The sequence below is a fragment of the Phocoena phocoena genome, chromosome 1 (genome assembly GCF_963924675.1).
Source record: "Phocoena phocoena chromosome 1, mPhoPho1.1, whole genome shotgun sequence".
NCBI classification, from domain to species: Eukaryota; Metazoa; Chordata; class Mammalia; order Artiodactyla; family Phocoenidae; genus Phocoena; species Phocoena phocoena.
Genome location: NC_089219.1, coordinates 128,791,707 through 128,813,985, shown reverse-complemented (window position 1 = coordinate 128,813,985; position 22,279 = coordinate 128,791,707). Strand labels below are relative to the sequence as shown.

The following is a 22,279-nucleotide window of genomic DNA, read 5'->3' as shown; positions in this document are numbered from 1 at the left end:
TACACAGGGTTTTTCTCCTCACTGATTTTTAGCCCTAAACCTTCAATTAAGATGTAATTTGGCTGTAAAATTACAGTAAGCACATCTGTGTATTTTCTGGAAAAACATCACGAGACATACATTAAGTGCTATTTCAAGTAGAAGTCTAGATTTAAAAGATACAGAACAAATTAGCAGTCCATACATTTCACTAAGTGTGGCTTTCATGGACTCCATCCTCTGTTGATTTTATTAAAATAAGTTGGTTGTATTTTATAAGCTATTGATTGGCCCCTCTGGAGATACTTTCACAAAATTAAGGGATAAAAAATGAAACACATTCTAACAGCTATTATAGTTTTTCATTGTTGATCAGTGCAGTGGACTGAATGTTTATGATCCCCCAAAATTTATATGCTGAAACCCTAACCCCCAATGGCATGGTATTAAGAGGTGGGGTCTTTGGGAGGTAATGAGGGTTAGGTGAGATCATGAAGATCTCCCCACGATGGAGTGAATACCTTATAAAAAGAGAAGGAGACATGGGATCTCTCTCTCTTCATATACCATGGAAGGCCACGTGAGGACATAAACAGGAAGAGGGCCCTCACCAAGAACCCAACCAGGCTGGCACCCTGATCTTGGACTTCCAGCCTCCAGAACCACAAGAAATAAATGTTTTTTGTTTAAGTCACCTGGTCTATGTTACTCTGTTATAGCAGCCCACAATGACCAAATCAGGTTAATTTATACAAATCCAAGTTCATTCTATTCAGGATCAATCCACTTTAGATTAAGAAAAAATGTAAGTAATAAATAAAAATAATAGTGAATGACTGAAATGATGTGACCTGCCATAATTGAGACTATTAAATAAAATTCTTTACAAACTATTAGAAGCAGTGGTTAACACCATAATTAAGAGAAAAAGGTCTAGAATCAAACTGCCTGGATTTGAATCCTGGTGCTGTCAGTTATCTTTATGACTGGACACATGACTTGGCCTCTCCATGCCTCACTTTCCTTATCTGTAAAATAGAAATAATTAAGGTATCTACCTCTTAAGGTTGTTGGGAGGAGTAATGAATTAACGTGTGTAAAGTACCTATAACTACACCTGAAACACTTATAAGTAATCAGTGTTAACTGTTGTGATTTCTACAGAATTGGTGGGAGTAGACAGCCTTTCACTCTGTTACATCTTTTTTAGTAAATAAAACTTTCCTACTTGGTAGGTTTTGAAAATGGAAATTCCCAAATCTTATATGGATTTATAGTTCCACAACATGTCTGTGGAACTTCATGGGTCCATTTCTGTCAGTTTTTTCTCTCTGCCATCCTCTTCCCTCCCACTCCTGCCCTTTCTTGAGGGTGGGGTGAGACTGGAGAGAAGAGTAGATGACATAGAAAATGAATAAGGAAAAAGAGAGTGTGTGTATTACCATTAAAAAAAAGTGTTAGGGCTTCCCTGGTGGCACAGTGGTTGGGGGTCCGCCTGCCAATGCAGGGGGCACGGGTTCACGCCCCGGTCCAGGAGGATCCCACGTGCCACGGAGCGGCTGGGCCCGTGGGCCATGGCCGCTGGACCTGCGCGTCCAGAGCCTGTGCTCCGCGGCGGGAGAGGCCACTGCAGTGAGAGGCCCACGTACCGCAAAAAAAAAAGTGTTAAACGTTTCATTTTTTTCCTCATGATAAATTATCTTGTAAGCTACAGAGTTTTAAAGAAAATAAAAAAATTCTCAGGAAGCAACCTTCAAAAGAACTAATCAAAATAATATTTTAAGAATGGTACCATGCGGAAGGAGAGAATAGCTGTGATTTATCTCAGTAACAGAAGCTATTAGTATTTTCTCAAAACAGAATAATAAAGAAAATACCTTTTAAAGTTCCAATGGTCCAAATTATAAATTTAGTTTAATAAACAATTAAAGTGCAGTGATAAATTATAAAGCTAAATCCTAGGTAAAGTTTATTATAATAAGCCATTTTAAAAAGAAGAAGAAAAAGAAAATCCTCAAGTATCCAAAGTATAGTGAGTTGAATAGTGTCTCCCACAATGTCCATGGAACCTCAGAATGTAACCTTATTTGGAAACAGCGTCTTTGCAGATGTAATTAGTTAAGACGAGGTCATACTGCATTAGAGTGAGCTCCAAATCCAATGACTGGTGTCCTTAAAGAAGAAGAGAGGACACATGGGCCGACACACATTGGAAGGAAGCCATGTGAAGACGGGGGCAGAGATTAGAGTCAGGCAGCTACAAGTCAAGGAATGCTAGGAGCTACCAGAAGCCAGGAAGAAGCAAGGAAAGCTGCTTCCCTAGAGCCTTCATAGAGAGTATAACCCCAAACACACCTTGATTTCAGACTTCTAGTCTCCAGAACTTTGAGAGAATAAATTTCTGTTGTGTTAAGCTACTCCAGTTTGTAATACTTTGTTACAGCAGCCCTAGGAAACTAATACACCAAGGAAAATGGAAGTCTCAGAATTAGTTTATAAACTTAAAGACTTCCCTGTCAGACCAAGTAGCAACAAGCAAAGCTATACTATCCTAACAGGAAAGAAACTCAGCTACGAACAATAGATCTCATTTTACAGATAAGGTACATGCCAGAACAGTTGTGATACATGCATGTATTGGCATGACAAATTATATTCCCACGAACTTGAACTGCATAAGTTTAGAAATGTGTTTATACGTGTAATAAAAATTACATTTACATTTGTTTGCTGATAAGGGACATCTATTTAAGGTATCATGAATACAGATAATCATTTATATTCTTAAAGGTATATATAATACCTTGCCACAAATCTTTAAGAATTTTAAAATATTCAGTTAGTTCTTAATAAAAAGCACAAACACCTGTTAGAGCATTGATAGAGGTTTCATTAAAATTGGCTACCTTGTAGATTAACAGAGAGATGGAGTAAAAATTTACACAATTCTTCCTACAAAAATGTTTTTTAAAGTACTTTTAATTAAAAGAACTTGATAAAGAAACTGTTGATTGGTTCTAAAAATTTATAACATCTATTTAAAAATATATGCTATAAATTGCTTATTAGAATATTGGAGTGAAGCCATTTTTCTTGTTCTGTACTCAGAAAGCTGCCCTCAAAAATTAGTCCATGATGCAGAGAATTAGTCCATTCTATGAGGCCAGCATCACCCTATTACCAAAACTAGACAAAGATATTACAAAAAAAGAATATTACAGACCAATATCACCAGTGAACATAGACACAAAAATCCTCAACAAAATATTAGCAAACTAAACCCAACAAAAAATTAAAAGGATCATACACCATGATCAAGTGGGATTTATCCCAAGAATGCAAGGATTTTTCAATATCCACAAATCAATGTGATATACCATATTAACAAACCAAAACATAAAAACCATATTATCACCTGAGTAGATGCAGAAAAAGCTTTTGACAAAATTCAACATCCATTTATGATAAAAACTCTCCAGAAAGTGGGCATAGAGGGAATGTACCTCAACATAATAAAGGTCATATATGACGAACCCACAGCTAACATCATACTCAATGGTGAAAAGCTGAAAGCATTTCCTCTAACATCAGGAACAAGACAAGGATGCCCACTGTCTCTACTTTTATTCAACATAGTATTGAAAGTCTTAGCCACAGCAGTTAGAGAAGAAATAAGAGGAATCCAAATTGGGAGTGAAGAAGTAAAACTGTCACTATTTACAGATGGCATGATACTATACATAGAAAATCCTAAAGACACCACCAGAAAGCTACTAGAGCTCATCAATGAATTCAGTAAAGTCACAGGATACAAAATTAACATACAAAAATCTGTTGCATTTCTATATACTAACAATGAACTATCAGAAAGAGAAATTAAGGAAACAATCCCATGTACCATCACATCAAAAAGAATAAAATACTGAGGAATAAACCTACCTAAGGAAGTAAGAGACCTGTAATTGGAAAATTACAAGACACTGATGGAAGAAACTGAAGACAACACAAAGAGATAGAAAGATATACTGTGTTCTTGGATTGGAATAGTTAATACTGTTAAAATGACCACACCAGCAAAGGAAATCTACAGGTTCAATGCAATCCCTATCAAAATACCAACGGTATTTTTCACAGAACTAGAAAAATTCTAAAATTGGTATGAAAACACAAAAGACCCCAAATAGCCAAAGTAATCTTGAGAGAGAAGAACAGAGCTGGAGGATTCACACTCCCTGACTTCAGACTATACTACAAGGCTACAGTAATCAAAACAGTATGGTACTGGCACAAAAACAGATGCGTAGATCAATGGAACGGAATAGAGAGCCCAGAAATAAACACATACTCATGGTCAATTAATCTACAACAAAGGAAGAAAGAATATACAATGGAAAAAAGACAGTCTCTTCAATAAGTGGTGCTGGAAAAATTGGACAGTTACACATAAAAGAATGAAATTAGAATTTTCTCTAACACCATATATGAAAATAAACTCAAAATGGATTAAAGACCTAAATGTAAAACTGGAAACCAGAAAACTTCTAGGAGAAAATGTAGGCAGAACACTCTTTGATATAAATTGTAGCAATATTTTTTTGGATCTATCTCCTAAAGCAAAGGAAATAAAAGCAAAAATAAATACATGTGACCTAATTAAACTTAAAAGCTTTTGCACAGCAAAGGAAACCATCGACAAAATGAAAAGACAACCTACTTGAATGGGAGAAAATATTTGCAAATGATATGACCAGTAAGGGGTTAATATCTGAAATATATGAACAGATCCTACAACTCAACATTAAAAACACAAAAAACCTAATTAAAAAATGGGCAGAAGACCTGAATAGACATTTCTCCAAAAAAGGAAATACAGATGGCCAACAGGGACGTGAAAAGATGCTCAACATGGCTAATCATCAGGGAAATGCAAGTCAAAACCACAATGAGATATCACCTCACACCTGTCAGAATGGCAATCATCAAAAAGAACACAAATAACAAATGCTGGCAAGGATGTGGAGAAAAGGGAATATTTGTACACTGTTGCTTGGAATGTAAATTGGTGCAGCCACCAATACTTGAAAACAGTATGGAGATTTCTCAAAAAAACTAAAAATAGAACTACCATACGACCCAGCAATTCCACTCCTGGGCATATATCTAAAAAAAACAAAAGCACTAATTTGAAAAGATACATGTACCCCAATGTTCATAGCAGCATTATTTACAATTGCCAAGATATGGAAGCAACCTAAGTGTCCATCAACAGATGAACAAATTAAGAAGATGTGCTATACATACACAGTGTACTATTCAGCCATAAAAAAGAATGAAATTTTGCCATTTGCAACAACACTGATGGACTTGGAGGGTATTTTGCTAAGTGAAATAAGTCAGACAGAGAAAGACTACTACTATATGATGATACTTATATGTAGAATCTGAAAAATACAACAAACTAGTTAATATAACAAAAAAGAAACAGACTCACAGATATAGAGAACAAACTAGTGGTTACCACTGGGGAGAGGGGCAATCTAGGGGTAGGGAATTAAGAGGTACAAACTATTACATATAAAATAAGCTGCAAGGATATATTGTACAATACACAGACTGTAGCCAATATTTTATAATAACTATAAATGGAGTACAACCTTAAAAAATTTAATCCATGAACCATTACTGGATATACGGATTTCATTGTTGCTTTGTAACAGTCTTCCCACTTCCAAGGGAGAAAAGGTTCAATTTGAAAATAAAAGTAATTATTTTACTATCTTTCTTGAAGACTAACAGAATAATACATATAGATAACAACAACGACAATAATAATAGGAAGTACTTTACATAGCACTTACTATCAGCCAGTCCCTGTTCTAGGTACCTAACTTGTATTATCTCATTTAATACTTACAAAAACCTTATGAAGCAGTTCCAATTCTTATCAGCTTATTATAAGTTAGAAACCTGAGGAATAGGAAGCCTAAATAATTTGTTCCTGGTCACAGAGTGGCTTCACAATTCCAGCTCTGAAGGACAACTGCACTATATTACTTCTCAACTTTGTATAGTCAATAGAATTATTTTTTAAAAAGAAAGAAAGAGAAGGAGGAAGGAGATAGAAAGTCAGAGGATGAATTGGGAAAATTATTAAATTTAATCAATAAATGAAAATAGGATTTTATTAATGAGGTATTAAAAATCTTATGTTCCTTCAAGAAGACAAAACATACAAGAATCCTATTACCCAAATTAAATTGTTCTGAAGACAAACAATGCTCAACAAGTACCTGTAGCCATCATCTCTGATGCACCTCCTCCAGCCCCTATTCTCTCTCCTTCTAACAATATCTCTGACTTCAAGTGGAGAGGAAACCACCTCCACTTTCCAGTCCATGTGATCTGACTTAAGCCAATCAGTATATCTCTTTCTCTGGTCACAGTGATTGGTTCAGGAATGAGCACATGATCCAAGCCTGTCCAATCAGAGTACATCTCAGGAGTTTTTCTGAGAATCTGGGAGAAAGACTCATTTATTTCTGTGGGATTCAAACCAGGAAGGAAACCCCGTGGCTGCCATATTGCAATTCTTTGGGGCCAAAGAACAGAGCCAATAGCAAAGAAGCAGAACCAAAAACTGGAAAGAGTTTGTCTAGTTCATCATGGTTTATCAAATCAGTTCATCTTGATACTGTCTGAGCCGTGGATAAATAGTACTTAACTCTATGAAATGTTCAATCATGTAAACTAATTAATTCACTTTCTTCCAAGGTCATTTAAATTGAGTTCTTCTGAAATTTACATCTGAAAGAATCCTGATATAGATATTGGTACCAGGAAGTCACATGAGTGTGGGAATTAAAAGTGACAGACCCTGAAAGGTGGAATTAGCTGAGTGGACAAAGAAGGAAAGAGAGCTGTTAGAAGCCCTCTATGGTAGCCTAGGAAGTTGGCAGTCTTTGCTATCCAGCTGTAAAATAGCTGATTAAACTCTCACCTCTTTTAACAGTGGTCTCGAACTATTACTTACGGAGATGGAAGAACTAGGGAACTTGGTAGGAAAATTTTAGAATATTGGAGTGTGTTGATCTTTTTGGACCTGTAGGGGGTCCTAAGGAAAAGAGACTACTGTCTACTGAAACTAGCTTTCAGAAAGTAGGTAGGGAAGAGACCCTGTGTTGATAAGAAAGGTCTTTTTACCTTATAGCCTACAATTCAAGAAGGTTGAGAATCCAGTTATCTGGAGACTTGTAGGTTTGAGAAAGCCAAATTTCACACTTGATTCTAAAGTTAGAGCAACAGAAGGCACGTTGGTGGGAAACAAAATGGACAATAAGCCTAGTACTAGAAGGTACCCTGATAGCCCGGAACTAGGAGGTATCCTGCAAACACCTGCTCTGCTCCCTGCCAAAGGAAAAGGTCTTCCTAGTTACACAATTGCAGTTGGATGCAGTCTGGGCCAAAGAGCACATCAGCACTTCCTGCTGTAGATTTTTACAGCTAAAGGAATGGATTATCAGTCACGTAAAAGCCACATCAATCCTCCTGGTCTCAATATATCCTGGCCCTTAATACATTCAACTCCAGAAAACTTCATCCCTATTTCTCTTTACTACACAGACTTTCTGAAGACAGTGTTCCACAAATATCTGTAGCTATCATTTGTCATTTCCCTCCTCCAGCGTCTGTTCCTTCTTATTCCAATAACATCTATGACTTTAAGGCTGCATTCTCTTCCCTCTTAAACCCTGAGATACAATATCCCACTCACTGACTTCAACCTCCAACTCTACCATTTTTCCCCTTAATCCTGGTACACATTTTCTCTAATTTCAGAAAAACCCCAGTGCCCTTGTTTCCCTATTTCCTTTCAATTTTCAGTCAACATCATCTTTTGTCTTTTCTTTTTTTCTGGGCCCAATCTCAGATTATATTTTCCTGTTTCCTTTGCAGTTAGGTGAGGCCATGACTGAGTTCTGGTCAATGGAATGGAAATGGAAAAGATGTGTGACACTTCCAGGCTGGTCCTTACAAACCTCCCTCACTCAGGCTTCTTTCTTTTTCTTTATTTTTTTTATATCTTTATTGGAGTATAATTGCTTTACAATATTGTGTTAGTTTCTGCTGTACAACAAAGTGAATCAGCTATATGTGTACATATATCCCCATATCACCTGCCTCTTGAGCCTCCTTCCCACCCCCACCCTATCCCACCCCACTAGGTGGTCACAAAGCACCAAGCTGATCTCCCTGTGCTATGCAGCAGCTTCCCACTAGGTATCTATTTCACATTTGTTAGTGTATATATGTCAGTGCTACTCTCTCACTTCATCCCAGCTTCCCCTTCCTCTCCCTGTGATGCTCAACACCACTAATAATCAGAGAAATGCAAATCAAAATCACAATGAGGTATCACCTCACACTAGTCAGAATGGTCATCATCAAAAAATCTATAAACAATAAATGCTGGAGAGGGTGTGGAGAAAAGGGAACCCTCCTGCACTGTTGGTGGGAATGTAAATTGATACAGCTACTATGGTGAACAGTATGGAAGTTCCTTAAAAAACTAAAAATAGAACTACCATATGACCCAGCAATCCCACTCCTGGGCATATACCCTGAGAAAACCATAATTCAAAAAGACACTCAGGCTTCGTTCTTTCTCATCTTTTGGAAGAATGAAGAGAATTCGAAAGTCCATGACTGACCACATGAAGCAGGGTTGCCTCATCCCAGCCCAATCTAGATGACTTGACTGAATTGCCATAGCAGGGTGAATTGAATTGTTATTATATTAAGCTACTGAAATCGATTGTTACTTGGTTAACCTCTCCTGACTAATGTCATGACTAGTACACTAATCAGAACCATTCATATCAACCCTTTATTTCAAACTGTCTTCAAAACTTTAACTCATCTGCTCTTTTGACCTTACATGCTGCTTCCCTGGAAAAACTTCAGCTCAGGGTATTAGTTCCATTGTCTGCTTTCTTAGCTTTGTTCTACCTTCCAGCTGTGGAGTAGAAAAGCAATTCATAAGACCAAGAGGACTGGTACTACCTCAGTGGTCCAAACAATGTGCAGGACCTTCTACCAGTCCACCAATTTGACAACTTCCCTAGTGCTTCTTGAGCTCTTGGAAATATCTAATACTACTTGACCATTCCCTCTCTGAAACATTCTCTTCCCTGAGCTCTCATTCTACTAACTACTGTCCAAGTTTTCCTACTTCTCTTATCACTTCTTAGACTCCTTTTCAGTTCCTCGTTCCGTCCCAACTCTTCTTTCTCTTTTATCCTTTAAATCCCACATTTCCTTCTATGCTTTCATCTTCTGGAGGTGATCTCATCTACTCCCATGGCTTCAACTACACTGTACACATTGACAACTGTAAAGCTTATATCTCCAGTCTAGACAAGTCTTGAACCTCAAACTCTACTGACATCTCCAACAGGCACAAAAAAATATATCTGAAACTGAAATCACCACTTCTTCTCCCACCTCCACTGAAATCTGCTCCTCCCTCATCTGTACTCCCTTTGTCAGTAGACCTCCCTAGCCATAGCCTGGGAGAATGACTTAACACCCCCCACCCAACTCCACAACTATTTATAACTCTTTCCATCCTCTAAATATATTTTTGAACCTGTCTTTCTCCTAGATACCTCTTGCTATTGACATTTGTATTTTCTTACCTGAATTATTTCAGAAATGTCTTCACCAATTTCCATATATCTAGTTTTATTCTTCCAAATCATTTCATATGGCTAATACACAGATCTTTCCAACATATAAATCAGATGATACCCCTTCCCTACTGGAAATCTCTCAGTGGTTCCCTACTTTTGGAATAAATGGTTCTCTGTCTCTTCTGAACTCTAGGCACTTTCATCCAACTTCCCACTGGATATTTTTACTCCAATCTTCCACAGTGACTATATTCAACATATCTACCCTTCCTCACTATGTTCCTTTCTCCATGAAGAGCACCACCATCTCATCTGTGCCTAAATCAGATGTCCGCACTGCATTGCTGACAATCCCCAGCGCTCTCCTCAACATCTAATTCATCACAATCCTTTAGATTCTTTCTACTTAATATCTCCTGAATTCATCAGCTTCTCCTCAAATCTAGTACAGAGAGCTTAGCTAGCCCAAATAATCATAACCTTTTGTCTGCAACAACCTCCTAACTGTTAGGAGGCTAGACTCCTAGACTAGACTCCTAACTAGTCTACTTTTTCTAATCTCGTCATCCCTTCAAAATCTTTCTCCACACTATAGGCAAAATGATCTTTCTAAAGTATTATTATGATTGCACTTAAAACCTTACAATGATACTCCACTGCTTTCACCATCACACACACACAAAAAATAGCTTTGGGACTTCCCTAGTGGCACAGTGGTTAAGAATCTGCCTGCTAATGCAGGGGACACGGGTTCGAGCCCTGGTCCGGGAAGATCCCACATGCCGCAGAGCAACTAAGCCCATGTGCCACAACTACTGAGCCTGCACTCTAGAGCCCGCAAGCCACAACTACTGAGCCCACATGCCACAACTACTGAAGCCCACACGCTCTAGGGCCCAAGTGCTGCAATTACTGAGCCCACATGCTGCAACTACTGGAGCCCACGTGCCTAGAGCCTGTGCTCCACAATAAGAGAAGCCACTGTGATGAGAAGCTCAGGCAGCACAACAAAGAGTAGCCCCCACTCACCCCAACTAGAGAAAGCCCACGTGCAGCAACAAAGACCCAGCACAGCCAAAAAAATAAATAAATAAAATTTAAAAGAAATAGCTTTAATGGAGCTTACTGTCCTAGTGAAAGAAAACAAAAAATAATAAATAAACAAGATAGATAATAATGACAAGATTTGGGGGAGGAAAGGTGACTTTAGATTCAACAGTCAGGGCCAGCCTCTTACTGAAGTGATGTTTCAGTGAGGCCTGAAGTATCAGAAGGAGCTAACCTTGAAAAAGGCGACAGACTTCAATTACTTACCATAATCCCCACTGGGATGTGAGCTCCCTGACAGCAGGGCCCATGATTTATTCATCATTCTAACATCTATCACAGTTTTTGACTCTCAAAAGTTTCAAATACACAAGTGATGAGTGAAGGGATGAATGAAGTTTATGTTGAAATTTCTGGGCAGTGCAACTTTAGGCTAATTGTGCGCTCACATTTTTTTCATACATTTGTTGACACCAGCACGTAGAACTTCTAAGCAGACAAATTTCTAAGCAGGTGAAAACAAATGGGGATTTAGACTTTAAGAAGGAATTTTTCTTTCTTCAAATTCTTCTAAAGTATTCAGAATAGATTCTGCACAGCCATCTCTTATAATCAGGAGCGCTAAGAGGATATCAGAATGGATGAAGCATTTGCTAGGATAGTGCAGAGTATCTTAACCCCACCAACCATTAAAGCCGACTGACATCAGTTAGCAGGCTGAGCTCCAAGGCTCCCTGTCTTTTGAGCTTCTTGATTTTTGAATACAAACCCAGATCAACCTCAGTTATTCAGATTCATAAAGAAAGGGGTTTCAAGTCATTATGGTTCATTTCTGCTAAGCAGAAAAAAACAATAAAGGATTCTTTAAAATATACTATATCATGTTTAATTATTGGATTTGGTTCTGAAAAATAAGATATTCAGGTTCATAACCTCTTACTTGCAAAGTGAAAGGTTAAAACAACAGCAACAACAGCAACAAATGTGGCAGCAAAACCTGACTTGATGTGAAAATATTTATGTCTTTCATTTAATCTACTTGGTGTGATTATCATTTGTTTCACTGCAGAAATACAATACATTTAATTACAGGGTGCTGCCTCTGACCCCACAGGAATACTGGGTAATATATAATATATGCAATATTTTTCTAAAATCCAGAAAGTTCTGACCTTCAAGGCACATCTGGCCCCAGAGGTTTTGGATAAGCGATCTGTATTCTATTATAACACTCACCCCAATTCTATTATCTTGAGTTATAAAACTTCCATAATGTATGGGCTTTGAAGTACTCAGTGAAAGTAAAGGCACAGAAACACAATTAACATGATTTTAGCATTTGGAGGCAATATAATTGAAAACTGTTCTGAGTTTCCGTCCAGATCTCATTTAAAGTATGCATTGATGCCACTATACTATTGCTTTTCCAATAAGTATAAACTTCTATGAGCTAGAATTCTGACCATGAGGAAAGTTTTATAGGTAAATCCATTACACCACACCCAGGCTTAATCTGGCCATTGTAATCTACAGAATATTTGCCATAGCTTCTAATTTTCCCAAATGTTTCGTTGTTCTCATTTAATAACTTTTATAATTTTCTTATACTCCATATTTTTTTTCTGCCCAAAGTTCCAAGAAGCAGCACCTACCTACCGTCTACTCTTTATAGGGCACGTATCTAGTACCCAGCTGCAAACCTCATGGTGTAGGTTATTTCTGATTCTCACAATCACCGGGCAGAGATATTTTCTTCTTCCCATCACACAACTGGGCAAACTCAGGTTCAATTTGTCCAAGGCCACGTGGCTACTACGTGACAGAGGAGAATTTGAACCCAGGAATATCTCGCTCCAAAATTTGTTTCTGCCAAAGCATCATGAGGAAAATAATTGACCCATCTTCCGATCTCATTCTCAAGTTGTGCACAGCTGGAAGAAAGATTTTAGGGCTGCCTCGCCCATGGTAGAAATGTATGTAATTGCTTTTTTAATGCTAGTAATTTGACAATATCTTTATACTTCCATTAAGTGAAGATATAGCATCTGGTTTTAAAAGCTTCAACTCTAAAGCCATATAAAATGTCAATCAGTGTAATTTTACTTCTTGTTTTATTATCTTAAAAAAATACAAACAATTGCTATTGGATAGTATCAACAGATATATCAAAATCAGTTGTTTAATATTCACCCACCTTTTAGAAGTGTCACCTACATTTATTGGAAATATTATCATAGAAGAGGAAAAGAAAGGCTTACACCTTATAACAACATAGCATAAAAGGATAGAGATGAAGGTCATTAATGATTTTAATTATTTTAAGGCCCATTAAAATTAGAGAAATATCAAAGCACCCACAGTGTTAAACATTTATTATTACAGCATTTTAGAATTTACTAGTTCATACCATTCAATCACAGCAAGTTATTAGCAGTGAAGGGATGAACCCTCTTAAGAGGATTTTTATTTCAATGATAGGGTGTTATGGACAAGACAATCTAAGTTTAAAAAAATTAGTAGCAAGCGCTAGTTGAGTTAATCAGTTAAAGACAAACTGTGCCCTTGGGACGCTAAATGAAAAAGCAACAGTAAAGCTTACAGAACTTAGCTCGTACAATTTGCCTTGAAGGCGGAAGATTGGTTCCCTGAAATAGCAAAGAATTATATGCTTTAGTTCAGAAAAAAAGTTTTCAAAATAAAGTCTATTATTACCTCTTCTCCTTTCAAAACAATGGAAGAAATTTTAGAGCAGAGGTTTCAATTTGTTCAACAATTGTACCTCTGAATTAAAAAAAACTATAAAACCATCATTGTTTTGACTTGAAAAGAAATAACAATGCAAATATTCATTATCACATAAAACATAAAAGAAACAGCAAACTGTCAGAGTTAATGCAATCTCTGCAGAGCGCTATTAGTCAGAGACAGCTGGCCAGCCCAAAACACAAAAACTTAAAAGATCAGATCTTCTTAGGAATTAACATCTTCATTAACCAACAGGATGTAGTGTGGCAGAGATTAAATCTTAAATCCCAAACTGCCTTCTTTATGAGCTGTCCCTTCACTGTTACCAAGCTGTGCAAATGTGTGAACTAGTCAGCAGCACCAGAAAGCTCATGCAACTACTCACCATATTTTAACCTTGAACTGACTCACAGATTCAATGTTAAATCAAATTTAGGGGTAATGTAAGCAAGCAAAGCAGGACACAAGGAGGCAAATTTGAAAAGCAGAGCAAATAGCAGAAAAGTTATTTAAAATAAATCAATAGGGTTAACTGCATAAAATAGCAAAAAAAAAAAAAAAATGCAATTCACTCCAAAAACTTTAAAAGCAAAAACAAAACAAAAAGTTGCATTTCCAGCAAAATTTGCACATGATTAATTTGCATTAAAAAAAAGTCAATCAAGCAATTTAGTTCAAATTCTTTGGGACATGCGTGCTTTAATTCTTTTAAACAATTCCTACCTGATTTCCAATTGTGTTTTTCTTGTGAACCTGACTGCTCCTCTGCTGAGCACTGAGAAAAGCAAAGGAGAGAAGCACTGAAGAAAATCATAAGATTTTTTCTGAGCATGTAACAGATACTAAAATAAATACAGGCATTAAAAATATATCAACAACTGAGGCAGAGCCAATATAAAAAATCCAGGTCAGTTTAATTCTGGAAGCAAAACCAACTCAATGGAACTTCTAGAACCAATTAGTAATCACAAATCAAAAATAATATACCACAGGAAGAAAACCTGTATTGCTGCATTAATAAGTCAAGGTTAAGTATTAGTGATATCCCACAGGTATATAAGATTGTATTGAAAATTCACAGCACTTTTTGAGTATATGCCATGTTCTAAGTGGTTTACAGATATTAGTGATTTAATTTTAACCCTGTGAGGTAATATTCATTCATTTTACAGATGGAGAGACTGAGTCACAGAGAAGCTGAGTGGCTTCCCCAAAATTACTCAGCTAACAAGTGCTGGTACTAGGTAGTCTAATTCCAGATCCCAAACTCATGATATCATCTAATCTCATTGCTCTGAATTCCACTATATTATGACAACCCTCATAGTGCATCGTCAGCTTGGACCCATCTCATCAATTCTAGACTCAAATATGTTTTCAACAACTCAACATTTCCACTTGGATGTCTAATGGGCATCTCAGACTTAATCTGTGAAAACTGAACTTGTGACATCCTCCCTAAATCCTGTTCCACCCACATTCTTTCCCTTTTTAATTAATGGCAATTCCATATTGCCAAGTGCTTAAGCCAAAGTCCTTGGTTCCTCTTTCTCTTACTTCCACATCAAATCATCAGAAAATGCTATTGACTCTACTTCTCAAAATGTCTTTAAAATTCAACATCTTTTCATTCCATTGCTACTACCTTGTTCCAAGCCACCATTATCTCTCACTTGCACTGTTGTCATCACTTACTCTTTGGTCTCTTTGGTCTTACACGCTTGTCCCCCTAATGTCTATTCTCAACACAGAAGCCAGAGTGATCCTTTTTTTTTTTTTTTTTCCCCCCCGGTACGCGGGCCTCTCACTGTTGTGGCCTCTCCCATTGCTGAGCACAGGCTCCAGACGCGCAGGCTCAGCGGCCATGGCTCACGGGCCCAGCCGCTCCACGGCATGTGGGATCTTCCCGGACCAGGGCACGAACCCGTGTCCCCTGCATCGGCAGGCGGACTCTCAACCACTGCGCCACCAGGGAAGCCCCAGGGTGATCCTTTTAAAGGGGGGGTTCCTGTCACTCTTCTGCTCAAAACCCTCTACTGCTATGCAATACAATTACACTCAGGGTAAAAGTCAAAATTCTTGCAATGGTCCACAAGGCCCTTAACCCCCACTCTCCACCTCTTTGACTCATCTCCTCCTATTCTCCACCTCTTTCATTCGAGAGGTCCAGCCATACTGATCTCCTTTTTTTTTGATCCCACCATGCACACTCTCACCTCAAAGCCTTTATGCCAGCTGCTCCATCAGCCTAAAAAATACACTTCCCCCACATATCTGCACGGCTCCCAACATCACCTCCTTCAAGTCTTTATTCCAATTTATCTTTTCAGTGAGACCTACCACGACCACCCTATTCAAAATTGAATCCCTCCCTTCCTCCAGGATTCTCATCCCCTTTATACTGTTCTGCTTTTCTCTATGGCATTTTTCACCTTCAAACAGACTATATAGTTTACTGATTTTTTGTGTGTTTATTATCTGCCTCCCTCCATTAGAATGAAAGCTCCTTGTGAGCAGGGGTTTTTGCCCGTTTCATTCACTGCTATAACCCCAGTGCATAGAAACTACCTGGCACATAGTTGGCTTCAACAAATATCTGTTGAATGAGAAATCCGATGAGGGTGATACTATTATAACATGAGCACAGAGGGGATAAGAGCCAGATATCACCCCAACAATTTAACCCCAGAAATCTCAAGATTAGGCAATATGTTACTCTATCTCTCAAAAGATTGAAGGCTTTCTTTTGGTGAGTCCATGAGTAAACATATATCAATATAAGAAAATACAACTCATTTTGGTTATTCTGAGAAGACTAGCAATACTGAACCCTCTGATTGTTTAGTTGTTTATAGAAGCTGTTTTGGAGATTAATGAAATAGTCTAAAACAGATAAAAGATAGATTAAGGTTATCAATCAACTGTTTAAAGTAGTGGGATATTATAGCTCAACAGCACATCAGAAATCAATGTCACACTTAGTTGCTCAAAATGGCAATCTTTTATAATCTCCCATGATGTATTTAAGCTGCTTCCCTTCAAACTCATAAAAAAACTATATACTACCTTCAACTGAGGATGGGGAAGAGGTGGGTGCTGAAAGGCCACACTGTATTTCATTACTAAAGATATTTTGTGTCTCTTTCTTTTTCAATTTGCTAATTTCAGAGTTTAGCTTTTCTTCTCTCCTGGGTTCTTATTGTTTTTCTAGTCTTTAGTTAAATGCTTAATTCCCTTAATTACTATAAAATTCATCTCTCTCCAACCTTTTCTCTGCATAATCCAAATCTACATTATTCAGGTTTTTGTGGTGAGGTTGTGAATGAGGTGAAGGTTGTGTCTGTGGCCAGGGGTCTGATGAGCCCACACTGCCCTCTGGCTGCCCACCATGCCCTGATGCACAAAGTGTGCCTAAAGTACTACTCTTCCTGGGGCTTCAGATCCCATGCTTTCCTCTCTTCTAGGAAGAAATGGGAAAACTACTATTATAATGTGATCATGCCTTCTTCATGGATATGACCATCTCTCCCAAGCATCATACTTGTGTTTTAGAGGTTTTTTTGTTTTTTTTTTTAAACAGGAACTATTTTAAAATAAATCACTGACTAGTAGTGGTAACTTCGAACTATGGCAGACTTACAGGTGTTTACTTTGAAGTAGGTGAACTACTGGGGACCTCAAATTATGTATAGGTCCCCTTAAAATCATATAAAAGAAAAGAAACTGAATATTAAGCAAAAAACAGAGATTGATGATGACTCCTTGTGCTACCTTAGGCAAAGAGTATGACCTAAATGGACCTTAGTTTCTTGGCTATAAAGTGTGTGTGTGTGTGTGTGTGTGTGTGTGTGTGTGTGTGTGTGGTGTGAAGAGTCAGAGAGACAGAGACAAGTGCTGGGGAAATGTTTCTTAAGTTTCTTTTACATCTAAGATTCCTTGAGATGCAAAGTTACTCTCAGATGCTTGTGAAATCCACTAGGTGAAGAGATTTTCCACTGACACAGAATGTTCATCTACTAAATAATTCATATTTAGGATCTACCACTTTTAAGAATATGCAGGGAAAAAACAGATTTATTTTATAAGCCAATCTCAAATATTAGTGTTAGAACAAATACTAAATTACCTTTACTTTTCACCTAAAAAATAATCTTTTTTGCAGCAACTGTCCCCATAAATCCAAAGATACTGCTGTTAATGACGTATTTAGGTACTTAAAGTTACTCCATAAGTAACATAATAAAAAATAATCTGCCTAGATAGAAAACATCCTTTATCATAATTCTTAGGAATGCAATGATAACTGAACTGAAAATATTTCAAAATACTTATTTAAAAATGTGTTCACAGAAAACCATGTAAGGACTTGCAAGTTAATTTGAGTCTTTAGAGGTATTCTTGGTAATAGGTCCTTAACTGGTTTTATCTGCAATATTGTAAAACATACCTATATATAATGTTTTAATTTGACATAAGTCAAAACTTTTAGGGCACCAACTATCTGAAAGGAACTCTGTGGAACATATAAACATAAATAAGGTATGGTCCTTGTAAAAAGAGCCTAAAATTTATCTAGTGTGGGTAGTAATACATACACAAAACACAAATAACAAAGGAATAAGCTCTAAAAGAATAAATATGTGAGGCTGTAATAGAAAGCCAGAAAAGCGCTTCTGTTTCAAATGTGGGATATAATTAACCCCATATCTGTGTGTACGTTATTAATCATATAAAATTCCTACTACACACAAGTCACTGCTGAAGAGTTCGCCAGAACATTAAAACACATAAAACCAAATTAGGTTAATTAGTTTAATGCTCTGAGACATAATGATTTTGAAATTATATAACAAAAGGTTTAAATTTTTATAAAAATAAGAGCACACTGAAAGACATTCAAAGAAAAATAATCCATGTTACGTCTTAGCTCAAAAATTTTTTTGCATATTTGTGTCTATCCATGTCCATGTGCATATGCAATAAGACTATAATGACATAAGAATGTGCCAAGGGGTATGTGTGACCATTTATCAGATAAATCCTGTATATGGTAATTGCTCTGAATGTTCAGAGAAAAGAAGGATCATTTTGGTCTGATTTGATCTGAGATTTTCATAGAAAACTTGAAGAAAAGTAAAATTTTAATAGAGGAAGAAAATCAACCGCATTCCAAGAGAATGGAGTAGTATAAGCAAAGCCAGGAGGTAGAAAGCTGGGACATGTAGGGAAGTTGTGGAAAGTAAAACTATTATGAGAAAAACTGTATGACCATAGACTCAGGTTTGTATTCAATAAATGACCTTAAAAGCCACCTAGTACAATAACTCTATGTTAGGGCCAATTATGGAGAATTTGGTCATTATACTGAAGGCAGCAGAAAGTATTCAAAGATTCTAAGCCAGAAAATGGCACGATCAAAGAAGTGTTTTATTAAATATTATCTCCCTGAAATAGTCAGTGTCAACTCTGAACCAGGGAAGACAGGAAGCAGCCAGCCTTGACCCCCTCCCTCTGACTGTTGGGAGTCCTGCCCAGCCTTCAAAATCAAAGCAAGTACCATTTCTGAATTATGCCTTCCCAGAAACCTCCAGTTATCTCTCCTTCCCATGAACTCCGCTAGCTCTTGGTCTGTGCCTGTATTCTATAAACAGGATTGTGTTATACACAGGCCTCTAACTCCCCTCCCACAAGGTCTGCTGCTTGATGGCCAACGGTGTGTTGCATTAATCAGTATCTCTACCTCTCTCAGCACTGACATTACCTCACGGTGTTTAGTTTCTTAAGAAATATTTATGGAATTGTATTTTGATACCAGGGTTATATACAGCCAGATTCTTAATGTTTATCTGCAATAGGAAATTTAAATAATTTAAAGAAGTGTGCCATAGACATGTGCTGCAGCAAGAGTATGGTACATTTAGGAATCCAAAAGTGGCCAGTCTGGCTACAGCACAGAGTTACAGGGTGGGATAGAGAGGAATAGTAACAATAGAATAGGCTGAAGAGGTAAGCAAAAGACAGATTCTACAGGGCCTTGGAAACCACACTAGTGAGTTTACACTTTATTCTGAAAGTAATAGAATTCCAGAAGGAATGAAAAAGAACATGACAAGGGGCAAGGAGACCATTGTAGCAACCCACCCAAGAGAAGACTAACTTTAATAATAGCAATGATGATAGGAAGAAATAGAAAAAATTCCTAAAATATTATAGAGGTAGAATCATATGGACCTGTTAAAGATGGAAGGAAACAAAGGTGAGGGGAACAAGGAGTAAAGAATGACACTCAGGTTTCTGGTTTGAGCAACTGGGAGTTACCACCCACAGAGAGTGGGAACAATGAAGGAGGCATGAATTATAAAATCAGATGATGAGTTTAATTTGGGAATACTGGGTTGAGGCTTTCCTAGGATATACAAGTAGAGATTCCCAGTATGTAGCTGACTATGGTAACAGTCCAAGAAAAAGTTCTGGAACGGAGATCTAGATTTAGAGGCATCAAATAAAGCTGGTAACTGAAACCATTGTGGTGGGTAACACTATTGGACAGGGATAGTGCAGTGAGTGAGAAAAGAAAAGGGTCTACAGAAGAATACTGATAAAAAGAAGTTCTTAAGCCATGATCAGAGGATAAAGAGCTCCAAAATAAAAATGAGAAGAAGTGGCTAGAGCAGAAAGAGGAAAGCCAAGAGACAATGGAGAGTTATTTCAGCAAAGGGATAGGATAGGTCTCTTCAACAAGGAGTGGTTAATGATGTCAAACAAAGGACTCAGAGTTGTCCATTGAATTAACTGTTCGCTCCTGGCCGAAAGCAGTCTCAGTAGAGTGGTGTGGTAGAAACAAGGCTACGGTGAGCCAAAAAGTAAAAGAGAAGTGAGAAAGAAGAAAGAGGAGTACTGACTCTAAGTCAAACCCAAGAGGACTCAAAGGAATCAAGAAAATGGAGTCCCTCAGAGATGCAGATTCCACGGCAAACGTCAGAGCGTACCTCTCCCTCTACTACTATGTTTAGTTTGTAGAGGAGACTTGAAATTAAAAGAAACGTCAGTTGTGCTATGATGGAGGAATTACTAGAAAAGTGGCAACATACAGACTAAGGCAGTGGAAGAGAAAAGTCTATCCTTTATACTGTAGTGACAGAGCATTTAAAAAGCTGACTGTATATTCCTGAGCCCTGGGGTTTGTTTAGAAGGAGCTAACAGTTACCTCTTTCTTCTCTTCTTGAAGCCACCACTGTAGGTTACCACCAAGTTGTCAATAAAGTATAGCCTGCTAAAGGACCCAGAGCAATCAGCTGGATTCACCATATTCTAGAATTGTGCTGTCCAATACAGTCGCTGGTAGCCAGAAGTGGCTGTTTAAATTAAATTTTTAATTAATTAAAATTTAATTTTCATTGCTTCGGCTTTACTAGCCACATTTCAGCTACTCAATAGTCACATGTAGGTAGTGGCTACTGTATTGGACAGCATAGGTTATAAAATATTTCCATCATCTCAGAAAGTTCTATTAGACAGCACTGCTCTGGAGTAAAGAATCTCTTTTAGAATGTTTTTTTATATTACCCTAAGATTATAAACAGTTGCTGAGAGTCCCAAGAGTGCAACTTATCACATGTAGGCTTGGCTCCATCCAATCAGACTGAAGCCAAAGGAAGAAGAAAACTACATGATGTCGACTGCCCCTGTAGGATCTTTAGTGAAGTCTCAAGCTAAATATTATGCAAGAAAACCCTACAGAACTTGGGGGCATATAAAAGAAAGATGACTCATCTCCTAAGACTCATTTTAAGGATGAAGATAAAGTTCAAAACAACAGATTTGAGAATGAAAGAGAAAAGTGGAAGTCCACTTATTTTTAAAACAGTGCTTGAATCATTAGAATTTATAACTTATTTAAATAGATGATACTAACGAGGTCCTTGCAAGTTGCTCAAATCTATATTTCTACCAGTCCCAGTAGGAAACCGAGCATTTAATTCCTAAAATAGCGTATAAGGATCTTGCTATAATCTAACACCTAAGTTTTAATTCCGCAAGAGAGAGAACATTCTCATGTAAGAATAGGAACTAGATACACCATTGCAATGGAATATGATTATGTATTAGGGACACATAAAAAAAGAATGAAAAAAAAAAAAGAATGTAAAGGTAAAGACCAAGATTGTTTTGGAATTTGGTGCCAAGGTTCACATATACTGCCTTTAGTAAAATGGTAACAGAGACATTCCAGGGGATCAGGAAAGAGATATAATGAATGCTACCACCCTTAGAATTTTCATGGTGCTCACATAACAAGAACTGAAATCTGCACACTACCATTTCAACTGTGAGAAAACAGGTGGGGAGACCTACTCAGCAGACTGAAAAACAGACTCGGTCTGCTGTTTGTGGCATAGACATGTTATTCTAACGGTGTGTATCTGGAGCCCATGTTTCTTAAACCACTGGACTGCAAAAATCTTAGTAACTCAGAAGGCAAACTGTGCCCATGAAAATGGAGACGAGCACAAGAATTTGAAAGTCCATTCCCCAAGGCATTCAGCTAACAAGCCTGCCTTTCTGTTCAGACAACAGGATTACTGAGAAAGAGAGGAAGTGAATGAAGAATAATTAATTGGAATAGCTCGTTTTCTTAAATAACAAAAACTAATTATGTTGTGTTAAGAAAAATAGAATGTTGGGGGGTTTTTTTTCACCAGGAAAGAATGACAAATTAAAATCCTTAAGTCATGAGGAAAGTTGACATTTCCTTCTGAAATACTAAACTTTTAGGTTCAGAAACTATATTACAATTGAAAAATCAAGCCTTCAGAAAT

At 37.4% G+C, this 22,279-nt stretch overlaps 1 protein-coding gene across 7 annotated transcripts in view; it reads right to left on the bottom strand.

Annotated features, from left to right (window-relative positions):
- DNM3 (dynamin 3) overlaps positions 1–22,279 on the bottom strand; it is a 574,033-nt gene that overhangs the window by 303,255 nt on the left and 248,499 nt on the right. For 5 of the 7 annotated variants that reach the window (XM_065883152.1, XM_065883163.1, XM_065883179.1 and 2 more), the window contains exon 13: positions 14,184–14,235. In XM_065883152.1, coding sequence (XP_065739224.1) covers positions 14,184–14,235 — 52 coding nt within the window. Of the gene's footprint in view, positions 1–13,330; positions 13,361–14,183; positions 14,236–22,279 lie in introns of all 7 variants that reach the window. The other 2 variants (XM_065883171.1, XM_065883141.1) reach the window with 1 other exon arrangement.